A 10,689-nucleotide genomic window follows, 5' to 3' on the forward strand; every position below is an offset into this window, starting at 1 on the left:
TGGTTGTGTGTGGACACAAGTGGGGACAAGCTTACGCCAGGACGTAGAGGCCTGTAGGGGTTCCCCTGGGCAGGCCCGCGGTGGAGACCGGTTCAGGAGGCACCAGGAGGAGACAAAGTCTATGTAACATCTCTGCCCGCACCCTTCAAAACACTGAGAGCGGGGAAAACCCCACGCAGGCGCTCTGTGGTCTGTGCCGCAGCGTTTGCGCACTGCAAGGTCTCTGCAGCAAGCCTCTGGTCCCCTTCTGGGTGGTGCTGGCAGGCCGTCGCCATAGTAACCAGCCTGGGCTTCTGGCGCCTGTTGGCGACTCTGGGAGGGATTCGGAGCAGCCATATATGTTAGAGGGTGTGGGATGCTGGGGTCCCTCCCAGGGAGGGACGTCCTGTCTGTCCAGCCTGCCGTTCTCATCACTATGGCAGCCCACATCTCCGGAAATGAGAGGACCCAGTTTGTGTCCCAGGCCTTGTCCTGTTCTGGGACCCATGCTCAGTGATGCCCTGGGCAGCCCTGGGTACAGATTATTGTAGCCCCAGCTCACAGAAAACGAAATCCCAGAGACAGAGGAACTTGCCCCGGGTCACACAGCTTCCCGTCTATAGTGGTCGGAGAGGCTGATTTAAGAAAAGCAAAAAACAAGCTAATGAGAATACGTCAAAAAGTGTTGTTACGCACGGTCCAGTACATACATGCACGGATTTATCCCAAACAAAACATGTATAATCCTGACTGAGATCAGTGGGTGGCTGCAGAAAGCTCTCAGTAATAGACGTGCAGTCTCCTTAGGGAGTCCTGGTGTGGTGTTGTTGGATAAGCATTGGACTGCTATCCACAAGGTCAGCAGTTCAAAATCATCAGACGCTCCTTGAAAACTCTACAGGATCGCGATGAGTTAGGACCGACTCGCCTGCACTTAACAATAACAGTCTCGTTAGGGTACCTCCAAATAAAAGATCCAATCAAACAGTGGCTTCCTAGGCGATCTGCTAGGCCAGTTAATCTCAAGGCAGAGAGAGCTCACCTCAGGTTACGGGAGACTGTATTTTAGTATCCCCAAAGGTGTCATCTTGATAGATTTTCTTGAAGGACCCAGGATAATCACAGAATCACAGGGGCTTGTCATGTAGAATTTTTAAGGAACTAAAAACTGCCTTGGTGAGTAAAAGTTCAGAAAATTGTGCCAAGGAAATTTCTTTTCGTTCTGACAGGGGACCTTCTCATTCTCTGTACCATGGGCCGTCCTATGGTAATTTTGTTGGGAAACCTTCCCGCGTCTACCTCTACAACCCTGGTCTTGCCCCTTCAGACTGATTTTTATTCCCCAAACTCAAAAGAACATTTAAAAGGAACATGATTCAGCTCCCTTGATGCCCAAACTGCCGTTTGACGAGGTGAACATCAAAGAGTACAGAATTCTTCAGGGGAAGTATTAGGGAGATGGAAATACCACCTTAGACCTAAATGGGGGCTATGTTAACAAACAGCAGTAGCACCACATTTTGATATATTTGTGTAATAAAGGTTATGAAGATTTTGTAGCAGTCCTTTTTGACATACCCTTAAGCAAAATGCTTTAACATTCACACTTACATCTGGTTGTTGTTGTTGTTAAGTGCCGTTGAGTTGGTTCCAACCCGTAGCAACCCTGTTTAGGGTTTCCAAGAAGCAGCTGGTGAGCTTGAACTGCTGACCTTGCAGTTCAAATGGCTTTGCAGTCTGGCGCATTAACCCACAGCGCCACACCAGTAGTTTTCCTCAAAGTAAATACTGGTGTAAGCAGTCCCCTCCCCCCTTGGTCACGAGACAGCTCTGGATGAGAACCCCAGAGGCCCAGTGACCACTTCCCATAATTGCTCTCCCCTCGGGTAAGCCCTGCCCAGCCCACCGGAGCCTACTGTGGTGAGGAGACTGTGTTCTGTGCCTGGCTGCTCCTCTCCACATGATGTCTGGGAGATCCCAGGGGTCCTCAGTGTGGCTTTACATCCCACGGTGTGGATGGACCATGCTGTGTATCTGTTCTCCTGGGGCTGGATACTGGAGTGCCCCCAGCTTATGCTCCTTCAGAGTGGTCATGGATTCTAGAACCTGCTTTTTGATGCACGCCTGGACACGCTCCAATCATGGTGCTGCACTGGGATGACTTCCAATGCTTCATGCCAGGGTGTCATGCACTGAGGCAGCAGGTAATAGTGGGTGCCAACGTTGTGAAAGCTCAGAGCTAACGTGGTCAGGGAGGAGACTGGGCAGGGTGACTCCCAATAGGAAGAAGGGAAACAAGCAGGGCAGTCTGATAGGACAGGAGGAACCATGGTCATGTGAGCTCAGAACTGTGAGGGAACTTTTTAGAAGCTACACCACAGTGGGCAGTGGAAGGCACCCTGCCCTCTGTGGGACCGTCACTCTAGGCCACGAGTGGCCCGCCCCTCTCTCCACGGGCACTGCCTCCCAGGCATATGGGCCCTAGCCCTTCAAGGTGCCCAGCCTCACCCACCAGGAGGTGGCTAGTCTCCCATGAGAACCTAAGAGCCTTCCTGGACCGGGGCCAGAACAGGTTGTATCAAAGCTGCTATGGATTGCTCCTTGCAGAAGGGATGTGGGCAAATTCTGGTTCCCCTTCATCTTACTTGTTTGTTGTTGTGAAGTGCTGAGGAGTTGGTTCCGACTCATAAATGACCCTGTATAGGGGTTCTGAGGAGCAGCTGGGTAAGTAAGCATTGGACTGCTAACTTCAGGATTGGTGATTCAAACTCACCAGCCGCTCCTTGGAAACCCTATACAAGGTCACTGTGAGTTGGAACCGATTCAAAGACACACCACAATGATAAAATAATTTGTAATCAAATCAGAATTAATAAGTTATAAAATAACCAGCCCCGTCTTAGTGGTCACCATGAGCTTGAGCAATGTCACTTTCACTATTATCATTGACACTTTAGCAATGGTCTGTCTTAATTGTCTCAGCGGCTTTGAGAGGTTGAACTTTTTGCCCATTGTACAGATGAGGAAACAGACCAGAGAGGAGCATTGTGTAATTCCACGTCACACAGCTAGAAAGTCAAGGCATAGGGTCCAGGTCTGCCTAGAGCCAAGGTGGGGCTGGGCATTCACCTCTACCCCATTCCTCACAGCAGGCCGAGGCAAAGCCCGAGGTGGAGGTGGAGGTATACCGGAGGGACTCCAAGAAGCTGCCAGGTCTCGGGGACCCTGACATTGACTGGGAAGAGAGCGTGTACCTGAACCTCGTTCTGCAGAAGGTGCCAGGGGTCAGCAGCCGGGTGGGGGGAGAGGTCCTTAGCGGCCTTCATCTCACTGGCTAGCCCCTGTCTTCCAGCTGGACTACATGGTCACCTGTGCCGTGTGCACACGCTCCGATGGTGGGGACATTCACATCCACAAGAAGAAATCCCAGGTGAGCCCAGCCCTTCAGGAAGAGCCGAGCTGTGGCCGCCCTCGTGTGCATTCTGGGGAAGATGTGTGCTCACCATGCAACTTCCCTGCCCTTGAGGGAGGGGTGCGTCCCACCACTCCGCAGCCTGGTTCTCCTGGGCTCTCAGTCCCTTAGAGTAGTATGACACAGTAACCATCTAGAGGGACACTTTCACTTGACTGTGGGCTGGGGCGGGGGGAAGTTGCCTCACTCACTTTAACTTTCTTTTCTCTCAGCAAGTGTTTGCCTCACCCAGCAAGCACCCCATGGATAGCAAAGGGGAAGAGTCCAAGATTAGCTACCCCAACATCTTCTTCATGATCGACAGTTTTGAAGAGGTGAGCTGCTGCCGGCAGGGTCTGGATTCACATAAACGCGCTTGAATATAGGCGGGTGTGTTTGGCCAGCTCTAAGCCTCCGTTTCCTCATCTGTAAAGGATGCTCCCCATCATCTGTCCTACTTATCCTACGGGGTTAGAGATCAAATGACCACATGAACAAGAGGACACATTGTAAACCCTTTAAAAAGTGCTGTCCAAACAGACAGGGTCATTATTCCTGTAAAACCACAAGGTCAGCGGTTTAAGCCCACCAGCCACTCTGTGGGAGAAAGATGAGGCTTCTTCCACAAAGATTTGATTTACAGCCTTGGAAACTCTGTCCAGGGCCTCTATGAGTCAGAACTGACTCAACAGCACTTAATAACAACAATTAAACTATATATACTTGATGGCATCTAACAACAACAACATAGTGCTATAGGATAAAGTACTGGACTGCAGTCTGTTTGAACTGCAAGGTCGGCGGTTCAAACCCACCAGCTCCTCCTCAGAAAACCCAGTCTAGTGCTGACCCTATAGCGCCACACCATAAATATCTATGTATATATATATAATTTATAAGTAGATTAGAATTAAGTTTGAAAACAGTCAGCACAGATCCACACCAACTTGGAATCTAACATACCAGAGGAGTGGAGCTTCAGAAGTTGTCTGGGCCAAGGTTGGGAAAATGCACGCAGGGCATAAAGTGACTTGCCTGGAGACTTACAGGGGTGGAAATTGCTGGGAGGCCAGCAGTCATCATCCTCTCCTGGTCCCCAAGAGATGGCCCTCTCACCCCTAGGAAGAGCTCCTGGGAGAAGCCTAGTACGTTTCAGGATCTCTTCTGATTCATTGGTGTCTTGATTGGCAGGCTGCTGTCTTGACGCATGCCCTGGTCAGGGGCTTTAATTATGCACCTTCCTCAGACCCTGGAGTCCCTTACTCGTGGGGCTGAGGGGATCTGGGAAAGCCAGAGAAGATTTGTACCCACCAGGACCCACGGGTCCAAATGTCTCCTGGGCAGTATCCGTTGTCCGCAGTGCAAGCTAGCAGCCAGACCCTAGAACAGGGGCAGGAGAGAGCCCAGAAAATGGGCCTGACGCTGTGGACACAGGAGGCAGGGCGGAGTAGAATGGCTGAGGAACCTGATGATCTAGAAGGGCCACGGGCTACTACCCAAAGCTCAGGTTCTGAATCCACACATCTGGTCCCGCCTTGTTAGCCCCGCCTGCCTCTATCGGTTCAGCGTCTTCCAGCCCGTAAGTCCAGTCTTCTTGGTGTCCAGGTCGTGGTGGGAAAGCTGGGTGACCTTGGACAAAGACTCCACGTTGGCCTCAATGTTCTTATCTTTGAAACGTTTTTTTTTTTTTTTACCCCCCAAAACAGCCCTCCCTCCAGCCTCCAGCTAGTGAGGGATGTGGTGGGCGAGGCCAGGCGGGTTGAGATTTGGGGGTGCTGACTCCTGGTTGCACCCCCTCAGGTGTTCAGCGACATGACCGTGGGGGAAGGAGAGATGGTGTGCGTAGAGCTGCTGGCCAGTGACAAAACCAACATGTTCCAAGGGGTCATCTTTCAGGGCTCCATCCGCTACGAGGCGCTCAAGAAGGTGTACGATAACAGAGTGAGTGCAGGCCGGCTAGGCAGGGCTCCCTGCTACCCCATTTTCTCATGAAATTCTGAGGCTGGTTCATGACCAGATTGCCCCAGTTTAGCTTCTGTAAGACCCTGCCCCCCAAGCCCCCACATTAAACTGTTCTAGCTCAGTGTCTGCAGATCCCCTCCATGCCCCCAACCCAGCGATTGACCTGTATCCCAGCTTAGTGTCTGCAGAACCCCCATAGGCCCCCCCCAATATAACTGCCCCAGCTTAGTGTCTGCAGACACTCCCACAGGGCCCCCATGATCTAATACCCACAGCTTGGCTCCACAGTCCCCCACTGGTTTGTAGGGGTCCCTCAGAAGTGACTAGCTTTCTTCATTGGGCTTTTTTCAGCTCACTGGGACCACCTCCTTCCATGAGGACTGAGTGGAGGTACCCGGACCTTCATACGTAACTCCCTGAGAGTGACATTTGGTGGTGCCGGGACTCCCACCCTCCCCAGTCACCTGCTTTCTGGTGACGGGCTCCGGACAGCATTCCTGAAGGGAGGAGGGGTGCCCAGGCAGCTGGTGGCCTCTTCCTCTCCAGGTGCTGGGTGTGTCTGGACACTGCAGGCTGCCCCTCCGCGTGGTACAGTGGGGCTGGCTGCCTGCTGCCCTGACCCCGCTGTCTGCCCGCAGGTGAGCATGGCTGCTCGGATGGCACAGAAGATGTCCTTTGGTTTCTACAAGTACAACAACATGGAGTTTGTGCGCATGAAGGGGCCCCAGGGCAAGGGCCATGCCGAGATGGCGGTCAGCCGCGTGTCCACCGGGGACACATCCCCCTGCGGTACTGAGGAGGACTCCAGCCCCGCCTCGCCCATGCACGAGCGGGTAAGGGCTGCAGGGCTGGGAGGGCCAGGCCCTCGGATTCTCTGCCCACGCCTCTCTGGTCCCCTCAGCCCCCTGGCCAGGTAGGTTGTCCTTGCTCACTCAAGTGAGGAGGCTGAGGCTCAGAGAGGGCTGGGGCTTGCCCGAGGTCACACAGCAGGACAGATCTGAGTCCTGAGCTTCCCTCAGCCTCCACTGAAGCCAGGCCAGGTCCTTGTAAAGGAATCGTCCAGTGCATGTGCATCCCTGAGTCACGTGGGGTGATGGTGAGGGCCCAGGCCCTGGTCCTTCTGTTTGTCACCTCCACTAACTGCTGTGAGGCTACCAGCCACCGGGCAGGCAGGCCTGAGAACCCATGCCTTACAGACCAGGATGCCAAGACAGCGTAGCGTGTCCAGTCACACAGCTCTTATAGTCCAGGGTCACTTCTCCTGGGACCGTTCCTCCTGGTCACCATCCTCCCTCATGGTGGAAGGCCAGGGTCAGTGCAGGCCTTTCTCTGCAGGACCCAGGGAAAGGCAGGACACCCCCAGCCCTTCGGTCATGCTGCCCCTCCTGAGTCTTCCAGAAGGGAGCAGGTGGGCGAGGAAATAGAGGTCTGGGGCGGGCACCCAGTACTGATGGGCAGGGACCCAGAGATCTGGGATGGGGCCAGAGAGGTGAGCAGGGTCCCAGAGATCTGGGATGGGGCCGGGGAGATGAGCAGGGTCCCAGAGATTTGGGACACGGATGGGGAGCCAGCATGGATGGGCTTTCTCCCGGAGGTCTGGAAAAGGGACAGAAAGTCAGTGTGGGTGCTCAGGGTCCTGGAAGTCTGGGACCCCACAGAGAGCCAGCACAGACGGATGGGTAGGGTCCTAGAGGTCTGGGATGAGGATGTGGGGTCTGTATGGATGGAGGGAAGGGTAATTGGTGTGAGTGGGCAGAGTCTTGGAGGTCTGGGAAGGGGGCGTGGGGGTGGGGTCTGTGAGGATGTGGGGAAGGGTCTCAGAGGTCTGGGTCAGCAATCTAAAGGCAGTGCTCCGCATTTTGTCTCCCCCTCATATCTCTCCTTTTTATATTTTCTTCAGTGAGTGTGTTGTGCAAGCCAACCCGTAGCAGTCCTTGCTGTTCTTGTAGGAAGATGGGTGAAAATTTTAGGTGGGGCCTCTAGTCTTTGGGACCCAGATTCTTTCTGTGTTGGGAGTTCGGTTCTTGGAGGGGGTAGGCATGGGCCAGGTAGCTACCACTGGACCCTAAAACAGATAAGTTTAAGTCAGCCTGGGGAGAGGTGTGTACGAGCCCTACACTCAGGGCTGGGACAGACCCACGTGGATGCTGACTACATCTTTACCGAGACCTTGGCACCCCCCCACCCACCTGTTGAATGGGAGTGGTCTGCCCGCCCGCCTGCACTGCTAGGTGGAGGTGTGTGGTAGTTCCGGGGTCCCCACAGCAGGAAGCCTCAGAGAGCCCAGGGGTGACTGGGTAGTTGCCAGCCCCGCCCTGCGTCTGCTGTTGCGCGTGCGTCGTCCTTCTTCAGCCAGCATGTGACAGGCACACACTGTGTGTTGTGGTTTCTGGCATCAGCTCCTTGGCCAGCACGTGGACCGCCTGGAGCCCAGCGCTGTCTCAGCCCGGCACACCTTGTTCCACAGATTTCTTGTTTGCATGGGGAGGAGGGAGGAGATGGGCCAAGTTCCCTCTGCCTGGAACGCCCTTCCCCCCCTTCTTCACCTGGCGAACTCCTACTCGTCCTTCAAGACCCATCCTGAGCTGCATCTCCTCCAGGAAGCCTTCCTCGATCCCCCTCCTGAGCCTGTAAGCCCCTCAAGGGCAGGGACTGGTGTCCTCCTGGCCCCGAGTGTGTGTGCAGGGTGTGTGATGAGAAGTGGGGTGAGACAGGTGCAGAGCCACCCCACTGTGTAGCCCTTCTCGTGGGAGGATGCAGGTATTAGAGGACAGGTATAGTGATAAGTAATCTCAGCTGTGCCCTGTCTTTCTGGTGGACCTTGGACAAGCCAAGGCGGCTCTCCTGCCTTGTTTTCCCCGTATCTCTCAGGCTGTGTCTGGGGGAGCTGAGTGAGACCTGGACCAGGGTTCAGTGTTGAGATTTATTAGACAAACACCCCGCCTCCAGCCCAACCATTGTCTGAGGCCTGGTGAACCTCTGATCCACCATCCGGCTCCTCCCAGGCCCTCTAAAGCCCGCCTCCCAGTGCCCTCTGCTTCCATGGCAGGGGTGGCAGCCTCACAGGCAGCTTCTGCTGCTGTGGTGATGTCCTCTTTGTCCCCAGGTGACCTCCTTCAGCACACCCCCCACCCCAGAGCGGAACAACCGGCCTGCCTTCTTCTCGCCATCCCTCAAGAGGAAGGTGCCACGGGGCCTAATGGCCGAGATGAAGAAGTCCCACTCGGCCAATGACAGCGAGGAGTTCTTCCGGGAGGACGAGGCTGCAGGTGATGCCCCTGGGCCCTCTGGGTCTAGACGAGTGGATCATCTTGTTCATTCTTTTGCTGACTGAGCCACAACTGACAGATAGTCACTGTATCTTCCCACCCTGGAGCTCCACCAGCAGGTCCCCTGTCCCTTAAGAAAGTGCTCAGGAACATACACGAGGGGGCTTCAGAATGTGGAAACATTCCAGTGTGTCCATTCCATGCAAGTCCAGGGTGGGTGCGCGTCCTCCAGTCTTCCTAGGAAGGGCTGGCAGATGATGGGCACAAGAGACACTTCCCACAAGGCTGAACTGAACACTGGCTCCTTGCATTAGTCACTGAGACTCCTGATTTCACTCCTGGCCAGTGTCTGTTGTGGCCAGCTTGCCCTGCACTCTAGAAGCTTCCATTGGTGGGGTTCCTCAGGGTTTCCAAGTGTCTCCCTAGACAAGTTGGAGCCCTCCTCCCCCCAATTCTGTGGACATGTCTGTGTAGCCACAGGGCTGCTCTGGGTGTCTCTATGGCGCGACAGCCCCACAGACTCACACCGCACACTTCACGAGCCAGGCCCAGTGGGGATGCTCAGTGCGGAGACAGTGGGTCGAGATCCCCACCAGGGTTGACCCTCGCTCTGGCACTGCCTTGCATGTGCTGGCTGTGAGGTTGGAATACCCCTCCCCACTCTGGGGACATGTCCACATTCATAGGAAATGCTGGTTCCCACCCTCATTTACCGCCCCTGGCAGGAGGCTCCTTAACTAAACCATAAGAGTCACCTGCCTCCCTCCCCGTGATGGGCAAGACCATGGATGGTAGAGCCGGCTATAGTCATGTGACAGCCTCGGAGCCTGTACTCCCTGAGATGGGGGAGGAGGAGGACAAGGCGAGGTTTGGGGGCGCATCCAGATGGGAGCACCCATAAGCAAAGGCAGCAGAGGACAGGACTGCCCAGCCCTAACCTTGCTGTGTCCCCTCCAGCTGACCTGCACAACGCCACCAATCTGCGGTCACGGTCCCTGTCTGGCACAGGGCGGTCTTTGGTGGGGTCCTGGCTGAAGCTGAACAGAGCTGAAGGAAACTTCCTTCTCTATGCACATTTGACCTACATCACGTTACCACTGCATCGGATTCTAACAGGTAGCGGGGGTGAGGAGGTGGGCAAGTGGGACCCCTTCCATGGAGTGGCTCTCCCCTGTCACCACACCACACCCCAGGCCGGGGCCTCCGGGCTCCCCGTGGGCACTAAGGGTCTCCCTCATCTCATCCCTCTGTGGTCTCCCTGCTGGAAATCCCCCAGGAGTGAGATCTTTGTGGGTAGGTGAGCCTCGGGCCTGTGTGCTGAGCACTGGCCCTGGGGTCAGAGTGGGCCGTGTCTGTGGGCCTGGTGTGGGACCAGGGGCTGTGGGGCCCTCGCACCCGGCAGGCTGAGCTGTCTTATCGTCTCTCCCTCTGCACCGGCCAGACATCCTGGAAGTTCGGCAGAAGCCCGTCCTAATGACCTAGCTGCGTCACCAGCCCTGCCCGGCCCGGGAAGTGCTGCCAAGTGCCTGCCCGTACCACCGCCCCCCATCCCACCCCTGGCTCTTCTGTGACAGCCCAGCGCTCGAGCCGGGCCGGGGCGGGACCAACAGGGGCCCCCCCAGGGCCAGGGCCTACTCCAGGAACACCAGCTCAAACTGAAGTGCCTCTTCTTCCTCCCCGCTGGCTCTGCTCCTGCCCGTGCCCACCGCCTGTCACCCCCCAGCCCCAGCCCATCTCAGAGCTGTGCACCCGATGACGGGACCAGAGTCACCAAGAGGCCAGAAGAAAGTGTGTGTGGGAGCAGCCTGTGTCCAGAATGTCCAGACGCACGTGTCCCGTGGCCAAGTCCCAACAGACAGCAGTGGACCCCACCCCACCCCACTCCACCCCCTAGCTGGAGCCCATTGAGAAACCCTCCACCCAGAAAGCCCTCGTGAAGTTTCGTAACCATGTGCTAACAAATGTCAGCTTCTCAATCAGCCCACCTGCCCTCTCTGTGTCAGCCCTCGGCTATTGGTGGGTCACCAC

The 10,689-nt window shown here is 55.6% G+C and overlaps 1 protein-coding gene across 1 annotated transcript in view; it reads left to right on the plus strand.

Annotated features, from left to right (window-relative positions):
- The window catches only part of KIAA0930 (KIAA0930 ortholog), a 44,334-nt gene extending 34,191 nt beyond the window's left edge, over positions 1-10,143 (plus strand). Inside the window, exons 3-10 of the mRNA XM_006866834.1 lie at positions 3,132-3,254; positions 3,332-3,409; positions 3,664-3,765; positions 5,231-5,371; positions 6,031-6,225; positions 8,499-8,661; positions 9,619-9,777; positions 10,103-10,143. Of these exons, the coding sequence (XP_006866896.1) occupies positions 3,132-3,254; positions 3,332-3,409; positions 3,664-3,765; positions 5,231-5,371; positions 6,031-6,225; positions 8,499-8,661; positions 9,619-9,777; positions 10,103-10,143 (1,002 nt within the window). The remainder of the gene's footprint in view (positions 1-3,131; positions 3,255-3,331; positions 3,410-3,663; positions 3,766-5,230; positions 5,372-6,030; positions 6,226-8,498; positions 8,662-9,618; positions 9,778-10,102) is intronic.
- The last annotated feature ends 546 nt before the right edge of the window (positions 10,144-10,689 follow it).

Source organism: Chrysochloris asiatica, unplaced genomic scaffold (assembly GCF_000296735.1).
Source record: "Chrysochloris asiatica unplaced genomic scaffold, ChrAsi1.0 scaffold00097, whole genome shotgun sequence".
Lineage (NCBI taxonomy): Eukaryota > Metazoa > Chordata > Mammalia > Afrosoricida > Chrysochloridae > Chrysochloris > Chrysochloris asiatica.